The 25,915-nt window shown below is 40.7% G+C and overlaps 1 protein-coding gene across 1 annotated transcript in view; it reads right to left on the bottom strand.

Moving 5' to 3' along the window:
* trpm3 (transient receptor potential cation channel, subfamily M, member 3) overlaps nucleotides 1-25,915 on the bottom strand; it is a 113,363-nt gene that overhangs the window by 33,897 nt on the left and 53,551 nt on the right. Inside the window, exons 5-9 of the mRNA XM_061037893.1 lie at nucleotides 24,632-24,756; nucleotides 23,340-23,511; nucleotides 10,281-10,455; nucleotides 9,617-9,740; nucleotides 1,296-1,368 (exon numbers count right to left, since the gene is read on the bottom strand). Coding sequence (XP_060893876.1) covers nucleotides 1,296-1,368; nucleotides 9,617-9,740; nucleotides 10,281-10,455; nucleotides 23,340-23,511; nucleotides 24,632-24,756 — 669 coding nt within the window. The remainder of the gene's footprint in view (nucleotides 1-1,295; nucleotides 1,369-9,616; nucleotides 9,741-10,280; nucleotides 10,456-23,339; nucleotides 23,512-24,631; nucleotides 24,757-25,915) is intronic.

Below are 25,915 nucleotides of genomic sequence, written 5' to 3'. Positions count from 1 at the left end.
ATCAGAATTCAGTGGTAGCCACACTGTTGGATCTTGTGAGGATGAGAGGTATGCAAAAAACAGAGTGTTCCTCCCTATGTGTTAAAAGTGATTATTGGCCACAAGGGCAATTAATTTGACAAATGCCAATTAAAATAAAACATGCACTACAAAAGACATGTACATAAAGACACAATACAGTTCATAATTCATTGGATCTGTAATTATCTGTCCCTGGCCACAGTTAATGAGCAGCAGCGTTCATGCTAATCAATTATTCTGCAGGTGTTGCTGTGTTTCTATTAGCATAAGTAGGAAACCTAGAAATCACTGGAAGCTCGACTGGAACCTGCATACACACTTACACGCTGGCTTGCCATGAGTTTACATAAAAATAAATGTGCTGTGAGAACAAGCAACAGAATAGGTCAGCTTAGCACAAAAAACCGTAAATAGCGAGAAAAAGCGAAAAACAGGTGGTTGTGTACCAGACTTGTTAGACAGTTATTCTCTTGCTTGTTGGCCTAGCTAATGAATACTGGATTACATTGGATAGCAGTAGCATTTTTAGTTGCAGCTTGTAAACAAAACATTCAAACTGGCTCCCCCTCCTGGACTCATCGCATCAAGAAGTGGACACTCACTGCAGGATGTAGTGTGTACGTTAACTGCTTGTACCGACACACACTGCAAGCTACCGTACGCTAGCACAAGCTAACCACAGCTGTTTGGCACCTGCCTGTCCAACAGATTGTCTAACCCTAGTGAAAGGCTGAGTCTCGTTTAGAACGAGCTTTATCTGTGATTATATTTTCTCTTCTTATCCGCTCCGTCCTCGTCTATATCCCCTCGCTCCATTTGCATCGAATCACTGAATTGTCAACCAAAACAAAACATCAAAATACTGGCTGAGGACACCAAACATATTTGGAAGCCCCTAAGTGATGATTGAGCGGCATTACTTTTGTACAAGTCTATATTTAATTATTTCGGAAAAAGCTACTGTGTCTATCTTTAATTGAACTCCCCTGTGAGGCCCATGGCACTCTGTTTGTGCTTAAAATGTAAGAAAGTGATTGATTTATAATCCAATTTATTATCAAGACTTAATGAAGAAAGTTTGCTTTGGAGCCTTCTCCCTCTTTAGTGATCTTGAAACCTAACCAGTGTGAGTAAAAAACATAATCCTATACGCTGAACATAAACATAAACCTCATTCAACGTATAGAAACCTCCAAATAACATCCAAGGAGGACCAGAGTGAAATGGAATTCACTTTTTGTACACTAACACACAGAACAACAAAAAACACCCACCTTTAAGTAAAGCAGTGAGGATGGCAAGGTCAATGTCCTGATGACCCTCCGACCCCATCCGGAAAACAGTTATCTGTGAGACAATAACAGAGAGCGACAGTCAGACAGATAGGAGAGACAGAGGGCAAGACAGACAGACAGACAGACAGATAGAGAGAGACAGATAGAGAGAGAGACAGAATAGCTGCATTTATTATTAACAAGTCAAACTGTTTTACAGATGGGTTCATTTTTTATCGTAATTCAGTCATATCCCGAGTGAGAGCTTTTATTAATTGCTTGATAAAACTGCTTCACTAAAAACTGTCTCTGTGATGCTCAGAGGGGGAGGCAGAGAAGAGTAGAAGGAAAGAGTGTCATTGCTCTGCTGTGATGTACTGTATCTCCTCTTAAAAACTGTCTCTGTTTTTTTTTCTTGTCTCTTGTTCAGAGGAAACCACAAACTCTCACATCGGGAATGATCACTGCAGAGACTGAATGAAGAAATCAGCTGAGAAGGCAGTTGAGCAGAACGAGAGTTAAAAACAGGACATGAAAGAGAATTCAAATTAATAGCAACTAATGGAGTTGGAACATGTTTTTCCTTTTTTTGTTGCGTCAAACATACTTGAAGTGGCATTTTAAAAAACATTTCACTCTCAGCCAATTTAAGGTCATCAACTATGTAACTTAACATGTGTTTAATCTGCATTTTGCATAAGTGGCATGTGGTGAACGAATGATACGTTGGAAGAAAATACTGAGAGGGAAATTAGGAAAATGGGGCATTTTTTCTTTTTTTTCTGTTATATGTGTTAACATGTGTGTGGGCTTACATGCGCAAATGTGTGCACATGTGAAGGGCACCTTGTGGGAGCTGTGTACGGGTGAATGCGTGTTCTGAATGCCTTACGAGCTATTCCTCTAATCCTTACATCCACCCACCCATCTCCTCCTCCCACCTCCCTCTCCTCCCTGCAGCCCATCTACCCTTCCCATCTCCCCCCTCTCTAAATGGCTTCATTCTGAGGAGCTTCAGGAATCTGCTGTTGCTGTTCCTTCTGCTGTGGCTTCCTTCCCTTTGGCAATGCTGCAATGTTTCAGGCTCCTCTCTCTCTCTCTCTCTCTCTCTCTCACTCCATCTTTTTCTCTTTTCACTCAAGCCCAATGAAAAAAGTAATCCAATTCACATTGATGATTTACAGCAGCTATAATGTTGGTTCATTCATCATCTGTATACCACATGCTGATGATATGTTGCCTCCTGCCTGAGAGAGGAAAGAGGAGTGGAACATGATGTAACGCCTAAGACCTGTGCCATGCATTACAAATACAACCCCTGACAAGTGAAGCGACTGAGTGTTTGCCCACATTGTGTGTGCATGTGTGTGTCTAGTGGTCACTATCAGCCTGTGTAATCAAAAGATCTATCTCCAGGTGAAATGGAAGTGCAACGGGATGTGAAAGTATCGATTGAGTTCCTCATAAGCGAGGAAACCAATGATTCACTGGTGCAGTGTGTAATTGCATGTGCTCTGAGTTAAGTTATAGTGTTCTGCTGCTTGTGTGGGACTGTTTGTGTGTTAGAATGGTACAGCCAGTGGCTGGATTATTATTTGCTAGAATGCATCTTTGCCTTTAGACTAATAGATGTTAACGTCACGTTTAGGGAGCCATCTGCTAAACACGCATGCAGATCTATGATCTAATCAAGTGTGTGTGTTTAAAAGGATGACTAGTCTTGTGTGTCCTTATGTAGCGGCAGTAAAAGGTCAAACTGTATGCATGCAAAGCTTTCTAACAAGATCAGGCTAGGGAATAACCAATCAGATGGACATAGAGAGAGAGAGAGAGAGAGAGAGAGAGAGAGAGAGAGAGAGAGAGACTATAATATTTAATTCTGTGCTTATGTGCAACACCTTATTTCATTCAATCAGTACAGATTACAATTTGTGTTATTTGTTCAGTATACCCTCTATCATTAGAGTAGAATGGAAGGATCCCTTACACACATGCACACACGTTTGGCTCTTGGCTGCCGTAAGGAGCAAAGATGGATGACTTTGTGATAAAGAAAAGATGTTGATTACAGAAGATGTTCTCCCAGTTTCTATTCTCACCTCTTCCTCCAGGCCTCACCGCCTCATCCTCTCCACTCCCTTTTTTTCCACCAATCACCTTTCCACCCCCTCCAAACTACTTAGCTTGCAACAACCTCCCAACCTTGCTCCTCCTCCCCCCCCCCCCCCCCCCCCCTCATCTTTTCCGCTTCCTTTCTTACTTCTACCTCCCTCTTCCCTTTTTCTCCAATCACAGCCCAAGGTGACCCTATGGATATGCACCACCTGTTATCACAGAGGCTCTACAAAACCTAACAACACAAGCGATACGAGAAAGCAAGGCTGCTAATTCATTTACAACAGTCCCACAGAGAGTTATGGATAGGTGTGGTATAAGAGTGAACAGATGGCTTCTTCTCCATCTATTTTATCAAGTTGTACAAGCAAAGGTACTCTCAAGTCTCACTGTGAGCAAACAAGTTCAGTTATTGTTTTTCTTGTTTTAAGTCATGTCAGAAATGTTCCCATCACATGCAGGACAAATATTCAGTGTGTTAATGGTAGGTCTGCTTGTGTTGTAGCTTGAAATATTTTTGAAATGCTGTAAAGACTTTTGACATTTCCCCTGCTGCAGAACTGACAGTTATTACCTCAGGGGTCAACGTGCAGAGAGACAGGGCACTGACTCGTGTCTCTCACACGCCATCTCTGTGTTGACAAGAGTACAGGAGAGAGGAAACGAGCGGAAATGATAGAGAAGAAGTGGAGGCAGGGGCTGGAAGGGTTGACTGGGATTGCAGGAGAGAGGATAGCATGTGCAGAGCAAAGAAAGACAGAGGATGGGAGATTTGGTGCTGGAAAAATCCAGAGAAGACACTTATACTATATGAAAGAGGAAGAGCAGTGGGATCTTCCTCAGTGATTCTGGGATCTGACGAAGGATTCCTGCATCTTCAAAGACGCTAAGCGACATGCTTAGAGGATCAGAAAAAATGCTCTTCACGCTGCAGTGATCCAAGATGATTGGAAAACATTCATCTTCATTTAACGGGCACTGATGCTGCTACATGTACTGTACATACAAGGTACATGGCAGCCACACACAAGCAGACTGAACAGACAATCTAAGAGCCAATAGAGGCTTCAAAAAGGATTTACTGAGTCAATAAATCCTGAAGTGTTGAAGTTCTGATCTGACACGGCTCTGGTTTCATCTGTGGCTTTGAACATTAAATATTTAGGTGTGTATTTGCGACTTTGTAGTTTTAAGCATCATTCTTCAGCTTGGCAAGAAAATTGGGTATAAGAGTGAAGCAGGTTTCTGTGTTTGTGAAATTTTAAATTGATTCATTTCCCAGCTGGTAATGGACTAAGCAATGGTCTCTTGCAAGACATATTTCCTCTGCTTGTGGCACAAACTTTGTACTGTATCTCACACTCACATTTGCTCTGCACCCAAACAACATTTGTTTCCCTTCTCTTACTTCTTCTTCCTCTCTCTCTCTCTCTCTCCCTCCATCTGTCCCTCACATCCTCCCCCTCCCTCTCTCTCATGGTCCATTTAAGTCCCTCTTTTGCTCTCCTCATCTTCTTCCAACTCGTGCTAAGTCTCTCTTGTCAGGGAGGCGGAGGGAAATTGCAGCTTGGTGGATCCTCTTCAATATTTAATCCGAATTAAACGTATAAGGACTATTCTATACTCAATTATTCATACAAAGCTGGGAGATACCAGCACTGTCATATTGCAAACCCCAAAAGAGAAAAAACAGACACTTCTCTATTAATTAGACCCACGACTGGATTCCTACAGTTTTAGCCACGGAAAAAAAAAAGCAAAAGAAAAAAAGAGTATGTCACTGTTTTCTCATGCAGCCTTTAGTCTGTTAAGTGCGCTTGTTTGACATTCACATGGAATTATTCAAGCTTTTAAAAGAGATAAAAGAAAAAAGATGCAAAAAATGTGCATATTAGAAGAATAATGAGCCTCATCATCAGCAAAAATCTGTACAACTGTGTGGCCTCTTCTTTCTTTAAGTATTCCCTTTCATTCAACTTCTTTGAAAAAAAAACTCTCTTCATTGTACATACATTACCAATTTGTAAAACTCAAGAGCTCGCACATTGTCCAATGATCATCTTTTTAGTCATTCCCCTTCCCTTCTCTCTATTCCTAACAATCATCTACCAGAACAGATTTTATTCACTGAGAAATGAACTAGCTCAATCATAAATGAGTCTAAAGGAGTATATGCTGTAATTGTTGGTAGCTGCAAAGAGTGAGTCTCTTTCTTATAATTCAATGTCTTTCTAGCTTGAAAGAATGTTTTTCATCTGGCACTTTGAATGACGATATTAGAGTAGAAAGTTTTTTTTTTTTTTTGTTTTTTTTTTCACAAGGAAACAAAGTTAAAATCATATTAAATATAAAGCGCACACAAAAGACAAAGATAAGACTGCAAAATTGTTGACTGTCATTGTAAAACAAGCAGTCCTGAGTGTGTGAAGATCAGAGGAAACAGGGAATAAAGTAAAGCAGGATATGTCAGCATGAATAAAGCAACATGGAAAAGGAGACACCTCCTTTCAAAAAAGAAAACTGAAAAGAAAACCAAGCTTTCCTCTAAAGCAGACACACAGAAACCTCTCAATAAATAATCATAGCCAGTCTTTTTTTTTAATTTTTCCTTTCCTCATATTCTTTGGCTTTCCTGCTGCAGATGAGTCACAAAAATGAACGCACCGGTGCACTGGCCAACAAACAAATACACAGTCTAACTGCCTCTCTCTTCTCACCCCTTGTATACTGCTTCAGGATAAACCTGCTTTTTTTAAACTGGTGTGTGTGAGCCAACAAAAGTGTTCTTTGACACGGCTCCTGACCTTGTTGTTAACATGCGTTTGATACTCCTTGGCTCTGTTCTACAAAGCTAAACACTGGTTTGCATAAATTGCGAGGGCATGTGGCACAGGAACTTTGGAACTACCATTCCCAGCATCCTCAAAGCAGGAAATAAATATTTTAAATCTAAATTTAACCCCATTTGTTATCAGTAGAGATATCTGAACATAGTTATGGAGTAAGTGTGCGTTTAGGTTGACAAAATAAAAAAAGAACTTCTCATCTCCTTCAATGTGGGTTATCTCTGATTTCCAGTGTAAGTATTGCAGCCACCGGTTTTATCAAACACAAACTCATACAACTCACATTGTTAAACTACAGCTGTATAATTCTCTGGGTCAACATGGATGTGTTTGGAGCTACACTCATACAATACCCACCAGACATTTGGCAGAAATAAAACAAAAGCATCTTGCAAAATGATCCAATTTTCTACCCGTGACCTGTTTGTGATATTCTACAGATCTGGGACTTGTTGCTTTGTTTTTTTTAGTTTGTTTGTACATGCACTGTTTATGTTTTTTGGCAGTCATCTCAGGAATACCTCCAGAGCAGTTCCAGTACAATATGTATCAAAAACACAGCACACAACAACAGACAGCATGCTTGTAGAAATGAGCTCAAAGGTAGGCATCATGATGGGATCACAAACACGTTTGGAAATCTGGTCTCAGCCCAAACATGCTATGCTCCTGTAACCATGATGTTACTGTACGAAGGGGGTGTGCTGCATTTATCAAGTTGTCTTGAAGCATTTGAATATTTTGGGTTTTAAAAGCGCTTACGTCTAGTCAGTTAGGATGTTGAAGGGACAAAAATAAAGCCTTCAAGACTACACATTTATAAACATGTCACTGTAGATCCAAATCAGGGTATTTGAACGACCCTCTGTTCTTCTATTAAGCTAGCTGATAGACCATACTGTACATGGGCTGTTTTCTCCGATCTAATTGGTTTAGCACATCAGAGAAATGTGTTTGGTCCGTTGAGTTTTTGAGGGTTTTAAGTTGAGCCATGACAGAATGTTTCAGGCTTTAAATGGAACATTGGCAGTTCTCTGTATTGCTCATTTTTCTTCTCCTGCAGTTACTGCAATCCCACACACACACACACACACGCAGACATATGCGCGAACACACACACACACACACACACACACACACACACACACACTTCAATCCATGTCTGATCCTGTGGTGCGATCAGGAGGGAACCCCTCTGATGTCTATCAGCCTGATGAATACGAGGTTTGTGACACTACCCTCGTAAGTGAGAGAGAAAGGGGGTGCCAGTTGGCAAGTGACATCTTCATATCTCTTTCTTTTTCCCAAAAACTGTAATCAACTTTATTTTGAGACTCTCAATGTGTCCTCTGACAACAGTTTTAATGGGACACTAGAAGTTAGAAGAATGCCATCACTGAATACATTTATGTCATTTGGAGATATGGTTTGGGTTACAATACGGAGATGACTATTTCTTTCAGATACAAACACATTGCATTGTACATTTGTACTTTATATAATAGAGCATCCTGGATATATAAAACATATCCCACAGATTTAACAGCTCTGCACTCTACATACATATTTATCAATTGAACAAGTCTTGTGTCTGGAGATAACATTTGTTATGAATTGGCACTATACAAAAAAAGATTGATTGATTGATTGATCCTTTGGCAGAAAATTGAATGAAACCTAAATGGTCTGTTTAATGCCAAAATATAATAATTCCAGGTGAAGCCAGGAATTGTTGGATATTTAAAGCACTGCAAAAACATATTTTGGGTTCTGAGTTTCAATATATCAGAGGCAACATATTTCAGACAGAGGCAGCATCAGATTATCTGGCCTCCACAGCTGCTCCTGTTGAATGATTCACAGCACATTGTTCTGCTGTGCTTTATTGTGCTCAGAAGATCCATCAGTGTGAGCATCAGTCAGCCACTGGAACCCCACTGAGGATGCAATCAATCCACTTACACGCTGCACAGCCATGACTGATGCTAAGGCTGCCTGCAAAATACTATGTGTGTTATGCGTGTGTGCAAATGTGCATGTTTTTGTGTGCTATTATTTGATTTATCTTAGGTTTGAGTCAGTGTCTTACAATCAATAAATGAAACACAAAATAAAATTATTAACTTCATTTGTTTTACAAACAGAGAAGATGTTCACATAATGAATACCTGTTTTTTTGGGGTTTTTTTTTTACCTGCCAGTAAATACGTTATAACAGGCTAAACTGTATTCTTGTTTATCAGTTTTACTTCAAAAGTTGTTGATGTGCGTCTATACTACATATCACACATTTATGAGCAGAATGGCACTGACAGCCTGCAGTGCAGACCGTCACTGATCTGGCAAATAAAGGCTCTATGTAATAAAAGCCGTTGTACACTCTGTCGAAAAGTGAGTTGAGACGAGAGCAACCAAGTGGTAAATAAGTTTGTAATGCTGCAGAACTATTACATAGTTAAAGCTGCAAGCTGTTTGTTGTAGCATAGTGAATGTGGTATATATTCATATTGTGAATGTGTGTGCATGTATTGTGTGTGTGGGTGTTTGAAAGAGCACTGAATGCACTGCTTTGGTACTTCCTTGTTATACACTACAATGACTATGGCACGAAGGAATCACGTCCCCTGCCAGGATCAAATTTACTATTACACACACACACACACACACACACACACACACACACACACACACACACACACACACACACACACACACACACACACACACGCAGACACATAAACACATATTTAACTTACGGACAAATGCAGTCAGGAAAGCCACAAAAACACACAGTCACATCAACACACATACCCTCCACACAGACGGCTTTTAACAGCGTTAATAGAAGGTTGGTTTCATGACTCTTTCGTGACTGACAGCGCTCCAAAGGGACGGAGACTCCACCTCGGGGGGGGAGTGGGATGTGTGAGACAGCCGCACTTGACATGATGTGAGCCTTGACATGAGCACTTCCAAAGGGCTTTGGACCCCAGAGATGGAAGCCATTTTGGTCTCAAACATCATCTGAATACATTTACATCCACTTAACATTACATGTCATGCATAAAAGATGGGCTAATAATTGCTTCCTTAATGACAGTTTCATGATCGCTTCAATCCATTTTGTTCATCCTTCACACTGTTTTACTCTCCAGGATATGATATACAGTAGAGACAGCAATGATAATCTGTGTGTACAGTATGTGAGCATGATGCACATCTGTCTATCAGAGTCTTTTGGTGCTTCACTGTTTTGTGTATGCATGGATCATGTTTGATCTCCATGCATCAGCAAACACACTTGCTCATGTGTTAATAGGTGCATGTGTGTTTATGTACATTTGAGAAACTGAGACTCACCAGCTCCTTCTTCTTCATGCACTCCATAAGGATGATGAACAGATGTTGGGCCTGTGTGCGGCTGTAGGTGAAAGTCTTCTGTATGGTCACCAGCAACTGGTCTCTTAGAGACTCATTAATAATGCTGCAGAGGCAGAGAGGTGTAGGGAAAAAAAGAGAGCGTGTCAGGGAAGGGGTCAGATAGAGGTAAGAAGATGGTAAATTAGATTTGTTTGTCACTTAGTGAAACCAAGGTTGACTGGGGCCCAAAGCGCTGCTATGGCTAAGTACTTGGTAAAATGTGATGCTGTGAGTGTACCTCCAACTGTTACTGGGTTTATTTAAGCTATGCAAATTATTTTGTTTTACCCAAAGTAATGCTTAGGCACATTTCTGAGTCATTTTAAGTTTAAACCCCAATGCCATATATTTGAATACAAAACAAAAGCTGCTGCATTTATGTTTTCTGCCAAATACAGTAAACATACAATCATTTGCTTGTTACATCTAAAGCACTTTGATAATTAAAAACACTAATGATAGGAAATATGGATTACCAGTGATGTTAAGGAAAAAAAGTCTGCAGTCCAACGTAATTTCCAAACTGTACTGTAGCTAAAAGTGTTTGCATGAGTGTTTGTTTTCTTACTACAGCATTATGTGACATGATGTTGTAAGCACATACCCTCCCTCCTCAGAGTATTTGTGTCCAAAGGCCAAGATGTCTGAGGCCCTGCCGCTGCCGTCACACACCACCACAGGGACCGGGGGCGTGTCCCTGAGGTATTCCAGCACTATGGAGATCACATTAGGGCCTCCCTCAACGATCAGAGCCACCACCGGCACTCCCTGTCCGATACCTGCAGATGAAAACAGGTGGGAGCAGCAGAAAGAGGGATGGAGAAAGAAAACCAGGCATAAACGATACAGAAAAAGGGCAAGAATGTAAAGCAGGAAGAGGAAAGTAAATGATGTAGAAAAGAGAAAAGGAAAACAAAATAGGAAAGATCCTGTGAGAAATACTTGATGTACTGAGGGGAAAAGAACGCAACACCTCTGACGCCTCATGATTCTATTTTCAGGACACTAATTGCTTTCTCATTATAAGTAGAGGCCCCTGCCAAAAAAATCCAGCCCACCTTGTGCTTTGTGCTCAGTTTTTTTGACAATGTCGTGAGTGTCCGTTTGTGTGTGTGTGTGTGTGTGTGTGTGTGTGTGTGTGTGTGTGTGTGTGTGTGTGTGTGTGTGTGTTTTATATGTGCCTGTGTGGGAGACAGCAAACTAAGCCCCCTACTGAGTTTCACCAATAAAATGGCTCGTTTCTGCTTATCATAAACTATTCAGGGTAATTATCTATAATTAGCAGGGGGTAAGAGTGTGAACAGGAGTAAGTATTGTAGATAGAAAAGTTATTGCCAAGCTTTGAAAGGGATTCTTTCTGCATAATTCTTGGTTGCTTTTTGCATACTGTCTTACCCACTGAGCATTGCATTAAAAACACTACACAGGAAAACCCTGCAAACCCCAGAGTTCAATACTCCCCTTATTCCCCAGTGTGTCTTTCCTTTGTAGTGGTCTCAATCCAATCCATTCTTAAACCCTCCCCCTCCTCTTAAACCCTCCACTTCTTCTCTACGTCTCACTTCTTGTCGTCATTCCTCCGGTCTTTCTCTCTATAGCCACTCCATTCTCATCCTCTTCCTCCCGTTCTGTCATGTGGAAGTGTTTTCAGCAGGGTATTTTTGACTCTTTCGATTCAAAAGCTGTGTAACAGCCTGATCTTCCCCGCCCTGCACCCTCATCCTGGTCTGCATAATTCACAGAGGAGAGCGCCTAAGTTGTCTCTCAAACACGCAGACGGCAAGGAACTACAGATGAGTGCTTAAACACTGTATTCACACACACGCAAACACAAGCACAAGCACACACGCACGCATTCGGAAGTATACTCGCCACCCTTACGTTTTGCCTACCACAGCCTCGTGCGCCCCTGCAACAAGGACAGTTACATAAGGAGAATATTTTTGGGGCTTTGCCTACTTCAAAGAGGTGAAACGTCACAGTGCCACAACACATCACACGAACATACATCAACAGAGCTCTGAATGAGAGAAGCAGAGTAATTAATAGTGTTTGAATCTTATTCTTCTGTGACCTGCATGACTTTATGCATGTGTGTGTGTGTGTGTGTGTGTGTGTGTGTGTGTGTTTGTGTGAGCTTGTGTTTCTGAAAGAATGAAGCACTGATATTGAACACTAGTGAGGTAGTGAGATAGTGTCTAAAGCAGATTATTGTTCAACTGTAACCCTGTGAGGAGCAGAGAAGGGAGGGGAAAGGACAGCTGTAATGGCTAATTGGTGGGAGAAAGTTTTGTCACGCACACACCCAAAAACCGACACACACACACACACCTAAGCTAACCACAAATTAAATGTAATTCTCTTCTGCCTGACTACTCCAAAACATTGGTCAAATTTAAGGGTTGCCTTTGACCTCCATTTCAAGTCAGTTATCTAATTAACAACAGCCTTAACTACTCCACTTGCATGGATTAAACATGGATGAAGAAGCATAACCCTTTGTTTCCAATTTAGGAGCTCAACTGAGTCACACGTTCAAAAAGTTTCACACTTTTGTTAGTTTTAATTTTAATTGGATCAAAGAGATGCAGATGATCCCCGAGTGATCTGTGAGTGTGTGATGCTGAGGAAACATTCCTTTAAGTTTACAGAGATCGGTATTAAAAAAAAAGTATTGAAGTTTTATTTTTTTAAAGTCATGGACACAATGTGACCTGAATTTTGATTTGGACAGACAAGAAAAACCTCCCACACAGTTCAGTGCTGCCACTAAAGGGTTGAATATGAAGTGAAGCCCTCTAAGCGCTTTGCTGCTCCTATTGAACATGAAATGTTCTACTTTTTTTTCATCCTCTGATTGTCAAATAGATTAGATTCTTTTGAATTATTTTATCTGTAGAGGCAGGTTTTTGGGGTCTGAAATTTCTTTACATAACTAATTAAGAACAAGTGTTTACACACATGCGGTGTGTTTGCATAAGATGGCATTTTTCAAACAATACATTTAACTCGAGAATGAAATGTAAGCTTATACAGTAGCTTGAGAGCTAATCTGTTACAGTTTAAAGTGAAGAAGCTACTTAGGCCCCGTGTCCACCTAGCGTTGTTTCTGGGCAGAAAAGCGCCGGCTGTGCGCTCGGAAGCGAAAAGAGCTGCATGTCTGTCCTGTCTCTATGACAACAATCTCTTGACAACGTATGACCGATCACTTCTCAGTTACTTTTTACTGCACGTTTTATTATATTTGAGATCGTTTTTTCCCTTCACTTTGCGCCTCAATCAGTATATTCTCGCCTTCTTACTTTGCCTGGATGATGAGCGTATTAATAATGGCGGCCCCGCAATCAGACACGGAGCAAAGAGGATGTGGGAAGGCTACAAGACACTATCTGTAGGCACCACTGTTGTTCAGAGCACTGTCCAAGATTTCTTCATTTCTCAAGAAACTTTGATTTTTTTTCTTTACAGTTTTCTATGTTCTTGTGCTGATCCAGAAGGAAGAACAAGACTATGAGAGGTTCCTTTAAGTGAGGCAGTGCAAAAAGGACAGTTAATAATTAAGGTGGAAAATGCATCTACATGTGTTTCTGCCAATGCCAATGTCTGCTTTTGTGATTTTATCAACTACAGCTTAAAAGGGACTCAACATTATTAGCAGTTCATGATTTACAATGGCTACAACCAGCCAGGCTCTTGAAGGCCCTCTGTCCCCATTCACCTTCAGGGAGTTTATCTGTGCTCTGGATGATACATGCTGTTTTTCAATACATCATTAATACAGGTGAAATGACTCTTACAGCACCTGTTAAACGCTGTTTTATACTGTATAAAAACCTCCTCCTGATTAAATCACTCCAACAGAATGCATGCAGTAGGACAGATAGGGTGATAAAGCTGCTTGAATTGATAAGTGAAGTGCCAGTGTGTGGTGCAATTAAGCACAGACATCAAAGGTGTTTACCCTGATTAGATAACAAGTGACACCTGGCTGCTACAGTATAACCACACACGCCTTTACACACACCAGACAGGACGGTTATAAATATGATATCCTAACTCAACTATTTTTTTGGGGGGGAGAGGGTGGAGCCGGGGGAGAGATATTGAATAACTGAGCCCCATTAATCCAGTGCGTCATGACCTCCTTTTCAACTTTCTGAGCAGATTTCCAAAGCAGAACATGTTTCATTCTTAAAATGTAGCAGTGCTGACTCACATTAAGGATGTGACGCCTCAATGTGTGTTTATCTGCACAGAAGTATAATTTCCTGAGGAAGCGTCCTTTCATTTGTTAAGTCGTTGTTGTCACACATCACTGTGATTGGCACAGCTGTTACAGAGCAATGGTGTGAGTGGCTGAGAAGAGAGCGGATTTATTAGTCATCACCCAACTGAGCCCTTTTGGACTACTTTCACTGCTACTAACACCTGAGCCAAAATAGCACAAGTGTTTGAAGACACCCACACAGTCTGGGCTTTTAATAAGAATTGTACCTGTTTTTATTCAAAACAAACCTTTAACTATAGAACTTAAATGAACAATGACTAAAATAAAGATAATAGTATATTTTCTTCTGTGGATATGTGAATTGAGAAGATAAATCCTTCATTCTTCATCCTACACACTCTGTACTGTGTCTTTCAACCCCTCCCCCCCTTTCTTACACAGTTCCACATTTCACACATTCCAAAGCATCAGATAACTTCACTGTCAAATCCCTACTCTCTCCTCTCTCTCCCATGTCTCTGTAACTCACGGTTTTAACTCAGTGCCCACACCTCATCTGTCAAAGGAAAAGGTGTGAAAAAGCAGAGGCAGAAGAAAAGAAAAAAAATGGGTGGACAATGAGAGTCTGTAGACACAACTTTCTATATTTATCCAGGCTGGGGAATGAGGAGGAAACAAGGAGCAGAAGGTATTTAGGAGGAAAAGAGAAGCGTGTAAGCGGGACGCACATAATATGCTTAAAATGTCCTAATTATGGATCCAGCAATGACTCATCCTTTGTGTGTGTGCGTGTGTGTGTGTGTGTGTGTGTGTGTGTGTGTGTGTGCTTGTGGTGTGTGTGTGTACTTTTAGGTTGGACAAGTGTCTGGGAGTTGATCTTTTTGTGTGTGAAATTAGTATCAGCAAGACTGGAGCAGGCGTGCTGCTGAATGTGGGTCATTGTCGCTGAACAATCCTACCCAAAAATAAAATAAAATAATATGAATTAAAATGAATTATTAAAACATTCTCATACACACTAAAACAAAGCAAGCTAGCAACAACGTAAAAAAAAAACAGGAAACATCAGATCTGTGTTTGTGTGTGAAGGCTGCATGGTTTGACATGACTTGACATGCTAGAAAAAAGCAAAGGTCAGGGGGTACGAGACATAAAAGGGCAAAGTGTCACTCGAACTTTAAATTTTCTGTTCTGAAGTGAGATCATGAGGTAAATCAGATTTAACCTGGCTGTTAGTGACACATTTTCCTTTGAGTCAAGTTGAGGTATAACCAAGGCAGAGTGAGCCAAAGAAAATGAACAACAAATAGTGTCAATAGGAAGAAAATATCCATTTACACATGGTAGTCTTGGGTTACGGGGATGTAAGGGAAGATCTTCTATGACATTATTGTTCATAAGATGACAACTTACCTGAAACAGAACAATCGTGATGTCCTATTAACCCAGGAAAAAGCGTGCACCAGAATTTATGGGATTCTTAAAACACTCAAGCATGATATGACATCAGATTCCCACTGCATGTCTTATTCCTGGACAGCCATTGATTTCTACCATGTGCCAAAGACTATGACAAATCTTTTCAGAAACTACTTCCAACATTTGCAATACTCAAAATGCCAAAGTACACTACTTCATGGCGATCTCTGCGATTAGGAATAATGACAATCTCTCGCCTTCATCGAGGCCATAGAACTGATTATCTGTGCTGCTTGTTGGTTGTAGGAGGAGAACCAGCAGTTTGGGCACCTACTTTCGACATGACAAACTGACTACCCTGATCTCAACAATAGCTTGCACCAAAAGCTGCTGAAAGACTGAACTCCTATGTAAAATAGGCAGGAATGAAGTTAAAATCCCAAACAATCCAGAAGCAAATCCGTCAAAAAGAAACTCAGATATAAGAGGTTCTACTTCAGTTGAACACACAGGGGGGTCCGGGGGGAAGAGTTTGGAGCGGTGGTACACTGCATGCCTCAAAGAATCAGACCAGAGTGAGAAGCTGAGGCAAGAAACCATCAAAGATTTCAGTAGCATAGCCAAGTCATTAGTTCCTGGCAAGTTGAAACTGTTGGCTGCCTGTAGTGAGGACTTACCCACCTGATGTGGCCTATGAAATCCTCATCAAGTCTTAAAGCTGCGAACTGTGAGTACTTTCATTCTGACATCAAGAAATGGCTTGGACTCCCATGTTGCCTCAGCAATGCTGGCTTGTATGGAAAGAGCAACTCTAGAACTCACCCTTTATAAAGAGCTTAATGCACTCAGGTGAGGATGGAAATAACCCTGATCAAGTCTCAAAACACTACAAAAGGAGAAGCTGAACCCAGACTAGTAGTTGGGAGGAGATGGACCCAATCTGTATCCGTACAGCAAGCAGAATCTGCTCTTGGACATGGAGACATTGTGGGTAAGAGGCAGCATGGAAGACGTGAGTTTGTTCTCAAATCAGGTCAACCTACGTAAGGTAACATTTGCCAGGTAAATAAAGGTGGGGGTGGTGGAGGCAGAGCAATGAAAGGCAGATTGACAGCAACGCAAGGTCAGGTTGTAAAATCTGGAGCACTGTCCAAGAAGCCTGCAGGAAATAAGCAGGACCTTTAGGAAATTTAGGATGCACTCACATTAAGCAAAGCAGTTCCATACCGTGCAGGAGCTGCTCCAGGACTAACTGAGTATAGTTACCTCTATATAACATTGTAATACAACACATGTATGGCTTTACATAATTATGAAGTGTGCTTAGTTTGAGTCCCCATCTTCACATTGGAGAACAACACAGAGAATATGAATTCATTAGCTCTTTTGCTTACTTTGAGTCATTTAAGTCAGATACAGCAATAACACTCAGATCTTTTTGATTATGGAGGCTGGGATTGATTATACTTCACGTTCACGTTGTGTACCCGTGCTTGAGATTGTGCATGAGCAACTGTAACGTGCCAAAGCACACCTCTTCCATCTGTGCCAGGACAGAGGAAGTGTACCGTGCTTCAGCACCGATTGGAGAACTCACAATAGTCAAACGAACTGGACTTTGGGGGTCAAACGTGCTTGGGCACGGTATGGATTGCCTAGTGTGAGTGCGCTCTCAGTGTCATTATAACACATTATAACTTCTTAATATGTCCTTCACACTCCCAAGAACCTAAGCGAGTGGCTTGGTGAAGATCCAACAGACTCACCAATCATCAGATCATAAAAATCCATATCAGGTCAAACCTGGTCTTGTGATCTATGCTGCAGAAGCTGCTGTACATTGTAAACCTCATGGTGACATGGAAGTCTGTCTTTTGGGTTTCAAAACGTTGAACTCCAAAAGGCTGAAGCATTCACAAATTGGATAAAAGGAAGTATACCAAGGCTGGAGAACACAGGTCTTTCAAGTGGAGGTCAGACGCAGAGGCAGCCACAAGGCTACTGCAACAGATGGGTGTCCCGGGACAGGCCCTCTGACAAGCCCTCAAGTCACTGTCAGTAACTGTTTAGTGAAGCAGCTACTGCCTGTGGCTAAAGAAACTAAATCAACTGGGCTGCAAAATGACCATCAGACAGCAGACTGGGTAAAAACCGAGGGTGCACTTGAAAGTGTTGCCTTTGAGCCCTCTGAAAGTCTTGTGGGTCAAACAACAAGACACAAAAGGAAAGAGGGTGCCCACATGATGACCCCACTGACATTTTTAACCCCTTGCTACCTCTCCAGATATAAATGATCTAGAGATTATTTCAAGGGAAAATAAAATCAGGTTCTATGAGCTCAACTCTGTCACTTAACTGTTCAAGTTCAGAAGTTCATGAAGAACAGTCATTTTAAGATTTAACTGGTATTTTTTTATATCAAAATGTATTCGATTTTATTTTCTCATTATGGAAATACATACAAATAAACACCAGTGAACCCATTTTGGGACGATAGAAAATAACTACATGATTCATACAAGGGTATAAGAATAGATCGTATATTCTGTGGCTGCAATATTTTTCAACCTTTCTTTGGAAAAACACATCTAAACACGCGTAAATGACAGCCTTTAACATGTGTTAAAGAGTCAAAGTTTACATTTATTTTAGCTCTTTCTTAAATTAAGTTTGACTTGTTTTTGCCTGAACACTCAGGTTTCAGCTGGCATGGCCATGTATCAGCAACTAATGTGACATGATTTACTTTTATTCGTTGGGCTGATTTGAACAATAATAATAACAGCAACAGAAAACTTGTCATCACACCATGAGTGTGAGTGCTACGATTTTCCCTCTGGGTAGACACTGTAGTTTATGTCTTTCATTTCAGCCAAACACTACCCTTGGGAAATGCTAGAAAATATGCACTGAGTCTGGTTAATTAGTTAATTAGTTAACCAGACAGAAATAGAAATAAAAAAAACTTCAAATTGTTTTTTGTATTTTCCATAATTCATCTACAGGACTTTAAAAAATAAATACATTACATTTCCCATTAGCAGTCATGAACTAAAATTCCCACAGAGCACATCACATCACACGTTGCCTTCCATGCACATCCTCAACCTGGAACTATTCCATGAAATCATACCCACTACTGGCTGTGTTATCTCTGCACCACAGGGCTGAGCACTCTTGCAGTTAATGTTTATCATTTTGACATGTATTTTGATCCATTCAGCCCACGAGAGTCAGAAGTAAGTCAGTTCAGCATGTCATCAATGCTGCACCACCACAAGTACCAAAACCAAAGACCAGAGAATAGAAAGAACATAAAAATTTTAATTTATGTAGCTCACAATATTGATTGTTTCTAAAACTGAATACAGTTGTTAACATTGAAATTGAATCATAATATCTTTCTGCTATTTGTATGTTGTTTGAAACAGTCACATTCAGCAGAGGGTGACATTTCAAGCCAGATTCACACTGTAGCTGTGTGATATGTGTAAAAAAAAGAGCCTGCTTGTTCCAAAGGTGGGTAGCAAAAAAATGGGCAATATCATAAGCTATATCCCCATAAAATCAAGAGTTTGTCCAAGCACTATAAGAAGAGTATTACAACCCTCTTGAATTCCAATGTGTCCATGCTTAACTGTAATATCCTCTGTATGGGGAACTACTGAGTGGAGGTCACAATGTCAGAGCTAATCTGCAATGGAAGACCTTATGGCTGGATTCAATTACCCAAGCTTACTTCATCCTTTACCTATGCTGTGATTAATGAAATCAGCGCCATACGAGGGTCATTGAAGGTTACACAACAGACACACATTTAAAACACCCCCACACACATTCCAACATCTCTGCACACATTCAACACACAAAGTACCTACTGCATGTGCACATTTTAATATTCTGAGTAATTCAGGTGAAATTGAGGAGAGGGCACACTCAAAGTGCATTATTCATTCTTGCGTTGCTTATCTGAACTTGTGCAAATTAATTGCTTTTACTTCATTTGAACCTGGCATGTGCATCCCTGTGTTATATTTTCACATGTGCAAAACAAACTTTGAGGTAATAAGGGTTGAAGGTTTTTTCTTTATTCTTCCAGTTCAATTACGAGAGAAAACAAGACACATTCAGGGATGAACTCAATCAAGCCATTTTTCTTGAGGCCTTTCACTATTTCATCACACTTTTTGTTGAACACACCTTAAGGTAATATCGCGTCCCAATGCCTGCATCCTCCTCAGCTGCATCACTTGTCCTTCATGCTTTATATCATTTTGTTCTTTATATAATTCTCCGCTCACCCCCAATCCCTTTTCTCTCCCTTCATTTTCTCACTCTCCCCCCTTCCTCGTTCACTTGTCACCTCTCTGAGGCAGGTGTGTGATTAAAAAGCATTGTGGCTGCAGCTGGAGACATATCAAAAGAGCTGTGCAATGGTTGAGTGAGCTGTGCTGAATAGTGCCAATCGTTTTATTGATTTTCTTCATTTTTAGGCTTGACAATGTCTGCTAACTTCAGGAGTTGCCTCGGAGTAGTTGAATAGGGAATATGGCCCTATGTGTTTGACCTTAAAGAGTCATATGAGAATGTGTTATGATAAGGAATACAGTTTTTAAAGTAGTTAGTAGTGCAATATATTTATAATCACTGGCCCTATGCTCTGTCCCTCTGTTTGCATGTGAAGCATCCCGTGCTGCCTCCCTGTCACATTAATCCAGGTTCATTTGCATATCCCGCTCTAGTTAAAGGTTCTATCAAACTAGACCATGAACGGCTGAACAAGTCTCATGAGAGACATGTATGTGCGTACACGGCAGGGCATAGTACTGAGTGTTCACCCTAGCATGCGAACACTCTGGCACCCATCCTTCATATTTACAGCGTGCCAGCAGCCGCAGTTTCCTGTTGTAAGACATTTATTTCTTTTACCACTCATTCACAGATGTCCCTTGGATATTCCTGTCTAGTATTCCCTGAAGAGGATCCAAAACCACACATTGCAAATGCCTCCACGACATCAAATATACAACAGAGACCAGAGGGAAAAAAGTAAGCAGTGAGAATGCAGTTCTAAAAGGTGCCAAAAGTGCTCCCATACGTTGCAATGGAGATGTGTAATGTGCAGAGTGATCAGAATTTACTCTTTTTTTTGCAAGGTTTCAGAATTATCATCACCTAGATTTGATTATTAAAGTGAAATAATGTAGAAAAGCCAATACATCTGCTTAATTTAAATGATTCCCATACTCAAAGACATGTGTTAAAATGGTGGGGAGCCAATTTGATTACTAAAGCATTTCTGGCAGTCACATGATGATAGCCATTGCATAAAAAAATTGCATAGAGTACAGGCACAGTAGGATTAGCTGCTGGATTGCCCATACATCACAAAAATACCACAGGGGGAGATTACGCGTATCTCTCCACCTCACTTCTTTCATCTTGTGTGCAGTGTGTGACTGTGCGTTAAAAGAAAAATATGGAGTTGTGGTAACGCGTGGTCAGCAAACCATGTGTTAGGCCATTCAGACTAAACTGCCTTTTACTCTCTTTACTTTCTTTATTCGCCTTCCCTTGACAGGACGTCAGGCTACACTGGAATCCCAAGAGAGTCCTGCTGCGAGGAAAATTTATGTACTCCTCGATTGACCGTGGACAGGTAATCAAATCAAGAAATGGTCCTTGTCTGCCCACCCTACAGCACAGAATGAGGAAGTAAAGGAAACACATGCTCAACTAGGTACAGTACAACAGACACAAACATACAGCAATGGCACTCTGGTGCTGCAAATTCACTTGCAAAATGGTAATAGCAGTTGTAGCAACAGTCGTAATACAAAAAAGGAGAAATGAGGCGGATTTGTCAAAGATATCAAACACCAAATAACCTTGTACTTTTAATCAATATAAGCAACTTTGATTGGTGCTACAGATCCATATTGACTAATATAGCACTTAAAGACAACCCAAGTGATGTGTTATAAAGCTGAAGCTTGTTATCAGTGAGACTTCTGACAACACTAAGGTCTTAGGCTTAGTCGGAAAAAAAGTCGGACAGGGATACCTCTGTATTAAGGGTTGCTCAGTAGCACATATATTACTAACATTGTTCCCTATCTTCCTGTTGGGTTACGATTGTATGTCTGTCTATTGTCCCAGTGACTAGATATTTCTGTCTTCTCTGTGAATTTTGTGTGAAATGTTTTCATTTAATCTTACCAATAAGCAAAACCCACACAAAATACCCTTTGCTGTATTGTGACATCCAAAGCAGCATTAATGCTCACCTTGTATCATGCAGTTAAAACTAGTGAATAAGTTGGGAAGGACGCTGTGCATAACTATAACATGGATGGTCAGAAGCTTATATGACGACTGGGCGTCCCTTTGCCTTCCCAGCCCCTTTTGTATGATTCCAGGCATAGGATGACAAAGGGAAGTCCAAAGGTCACGTGACTTGATGACGAACAGGGAGAGAGTAAATGTGTGTATCCTCTCAATCCAAAGAGGAATTTCTTAAATCCCTGATGTCAAGTTGATAGGAGGAATAAGGAAGCTAAAAAAAACATTCATTCTGAGTGTCGTTCATCACCCCCACATAAAGTCCCCATCAGCTAACATCAGCACTAGGTCAGAAACTGAATACAAAAGGTGCTGACACGGTAAACATTTGAGGTGTCACTTTGCTCTTGACACTGTAAACATGGATTTGGTAAAATTGTTTTCTCTATAGCCTCTGTTTTTAAACAGGATTAGATGTAACAATCATTGTGCATTCGTGTCACAAGAGCCCTGAGGAAATGATGATCATATAACTTCATGATTGCAAAAGAAAGTAATTACTAACAAATCATTGCACCAAAGAATACTTCTTTGAGTCTTTGTTTGTTCCCGACCCTGACAATGCTGTGAGAGGCAATTGAGAAATGTATTTAAAGGTTTAAGTTAGGTATGTGTGTTTGTGTCTTTTGTCTGTGTGTGAGAATAAGAATAAAGGAACGAGGCAGAAAATGATGGAGAAATGCATTTTGTATTCATGCAAATCCATTTGGTTTCTAGTGAGGGAATAATGTGGGAATTGAAAACGGAAAAATGCAGTGACTAGGTCTCATCAGCTGAAGAACCCTCCACACAAAATTGTCTTATGCATATGCAGATACCAATTCACATTACGAAAACATTCACACCTAAGTCCTTGGACTAACAAATCCTCATTGTATTGAATTGTATCAGCACATAATGCACTTTTGATGCAACTAATTTTTAAAATGACAACACAAAAAGCGATTTGTAAAACAACAATGTCTTAGGAATTACAAAAAAATGAGGCCATCTTGTCCTTCATGATACTAACCCAGTGTTTTAAAACGCCCCTTATGGTACCATGTTTGGATTGGTTTGAACTTTAACGTAACCAAAAATGAGAGAACACAAAAAAGTAAATAAGTAGTTACAAACATCTGATGTGCTTTCTGTTTCTTGTACTTAAGTGAAACCTAATGTACTTTAAATCAGCAGTACACAAAAAAATGTGTGTACACATACTGTACATTGATTTGTTTGCTGTCATTATGTCCGTGTTTGTTTGCTCGTTTTGGCAGCTTGGTGAGAGACAGAAATGATCAGGCAGGTTCATGTGAGGAGTTCATCTGTGTTGTCAGGAAGCTTTAACAGTAAAATAAATAAATAAATAAAGCCCTCCTGAAGGCAGGAACACTTTCAAAGGCTTGTGGAGTGCTATCAAAGCAGACTAAAAATACACTGTCTGACAGCATGTGTTCAGTAAAAAGCACATAATGGTAATTTTAGTCTGGCTGTGGCTATTAAACAGAGTTTGACCTCAATTAACCCCCAGTGTTGTCGTTGACAATACAGTGATAACGGTTTCTTTATGTGCTTATCACTCACTCTCTGTGTCATTTAAAAAAAAAAAAAACACCTTCTCTAATAAAAGGTAAGTAGGTCAGCCGGGTAATAGTAAGAGCCATGACAGCACAAACAGGAGCTTCCACTCACGTGTGTTGATCTTCTGCAGGGAGATGTGTTTCTCTAGCTGGCGTCGCAGTTTGACCTCAGCGCCATACTTTCCAGTGGTGCCATTATCTGCCAGGATGAAGTGGGAGTGGAGACTGTTCAGAACTGTCAGCTTGCTCATAGGGTTGGACATGGTTTGGTATGGACGCACCACCTACATAAGAGAAGATGACATTTAACAACAAAACAAACAACTAAGAAACCCACGCTAGATGTGGCAACCTAACAAAGAAAACACATAATGACAGGGTATTTTTCCTCAGGAATGTAACCAAGGTTTACTTCAAAATGTAACCAAGGTTTACTTCAAAATGAACAGTTTTTATTAAAGGAACATACCATAGTTTTTATATCTAAAGATCAATTCATTTCACATGTAGAGGGCTACTCCAGAATAGTTGTATAATGGTGTGTTTGATTCTAATGGCAACCTTAAGGTACAAAGTACAGCTTACATTTTGCTGGCAGAGATAGGATTAAGAGGAACTAGTGTTGAGAGAATGTTGGATTAAGCACATCAGAGCTTGACTCATACTTGGTAGTCGAAGTGAGGATGTATCTGCACACATGATGACACTTCAAATATGTCTCTTGCAAGTGGTTGAGTTTTTAGAAGTACAGTACTTTATATAGCTCTATCTTCACAAAATTGTTAATAGTTACGACTCTCTTTTTTACTCAAGGATCTCATGAAGAGATAGCTTGTGAAGAAACCCTGATACATTCACACAATCCATCATTTTTAACACCTTTATTGTTAAGATATACTTAATTACACTTCAATGTTTTCTCAGGAGGTAGGACTTGGATCGACTGGGGAAGAGGCCGACAGTCTGAGGTGAACTCTTCTGATCATTAGACATACAGTTGAGACCAATGAAGCATATCAAGGAGCTCCAGCACTTAATAATCTCATTTTAGCCCGCACCATCAAATGGCTCTGCTTGACTTGTTCAGCTGTACACTGTGCAGCACTTTGTGATGAAAATTTAACCATAACACAACATTGATTCCCGAGATTTGAACGAATCAGCATGTGCTTCCACCAGCTGTCCCACTCACTTTGAATAAATGTTTATCAAGGACTGAAGTGGCTTACTCAGCATCTCAGTTAATAAACCCTGAACTGCAATTTAGAGGCTTTGGAAACTGTGGACTGCACCTGACAATTTTCACATCTTCAGTACACACACACACAAAGGGCTAAAGCATGTTTGCAGTCACTCATATTGTTACTGCTTAATCTTCCTCTGTTAGTGTTGTCAGAGACTCACATCTTTGCCAACAAGATCCTCTTGATTTTCTACGATGCCCCATGGAGCGATGCCAATGGTGCAGATCTTCCCCCTTGACTTGGAAGCGTGGTCCTTTAGCGCATCACCCACATGGCGAATCACCCCTGTGTGTATGTTGTGGGTGTTTGCATAAAGATTGTTTGCAGAAGGGAGAGATAGATGAAATCAGTTTTGTCATGATCAATACACAGCCTAAACATGGTAAATGATACACTCTGCTGTGAAAGATAAACAGAATCAATTAGGAACAGTTGTGTGGCAGCCTGTGTGAACGTGTACGCACACATATACACAGATACACACAAACATACACTCACACACACAGGTTTAAAACGCACACAGGTCGTAGTTCCAAGTAGTTGTCATTCTCTGGGGAGCAGCAGTCCTGAGAGCCATCTCATCCAATCTCTCCTGATGACATTCATTCTTTCTCCACCTCCACACTCAGTCACCGCTCCAGTTGATCCCTCCATCCATTATTCAGACCTTCATTCATGTTATTCTTCCTATGCACCCATTCTGTCACTAAATCTTACTCTCTGTTGTTCTTTCTGTATTTAAGGGTTGGGAACTGTACAGTATCCAGTGCTCCATTATTCTGTGCGTCTGCCTTATAATATTGAAGGTTACGAAGGTAACTACGGTTCTATGAACCCTAGAGTTCTTCTCTGTGGATATCTACATCTCGTGCAGGCACATGTCCAGTGTTTTTATCTATATTGTCAGGTGTGGCCTCAGATGACCCCTGGACAGGTTTAACTACTGGTGTCATCTGAGCGCTCATGACCCACAGAGTATTATGGCGTCTCATGGATTCCGAGTTACTAAGAATTCTGGCAGTCATCCAGGGTTCATAGAATTGTGGTTACCTCCTAGGGCACCCCTCTAAGAATCGCCCCTTGATGTGGAGACACTTCTGGTAGTGTGACCACAGATGATAAGGCCTGGCCTGCCGAGCTGTAAGCATTGGTGATGGCCTCAACAATCCAGTGGGGAAGGCGCTGTTTGGAGCGCACCCCTTCTTAGCACCACCATGACAGGAATAGAGATGTTCAGCTGCTTAAAGCACATAAGCGGAACAACAGTCTTGCCTGTTACCCTTCTCCCAATGAGGGGTCAAACTTTGCCAACTGGATAGGCTGGTCAAGGTGTGAGCGTGTAAGGAAGGAAAGCTGCATTTGGCAACAGAGTAAAATTTGAGCCATCTGAATTCCACCTCAGACACAAATCACTCACTGACAGGGCGTTTAGCTCTCCCAACCA

The sequence above is a fragment of the Labrus mixtus genome, chromosome 5 (genome assembly GCF_963584025.1).
Source record: "Labrus mixtus chromosome 5, fLabMix1.1, whole genome shotgun sequence".
In the NCBI taxonomy this organism is placed as follows: domain Eukaryota; kingdom Metazoa; phylum Chordata; class Actinopteri; order Labriformes; family Labridae; genus Labrus; species Labrus mixtus.
This window is presented reverse-complemented; position numbering and strand designations above follow the sequence as displayed.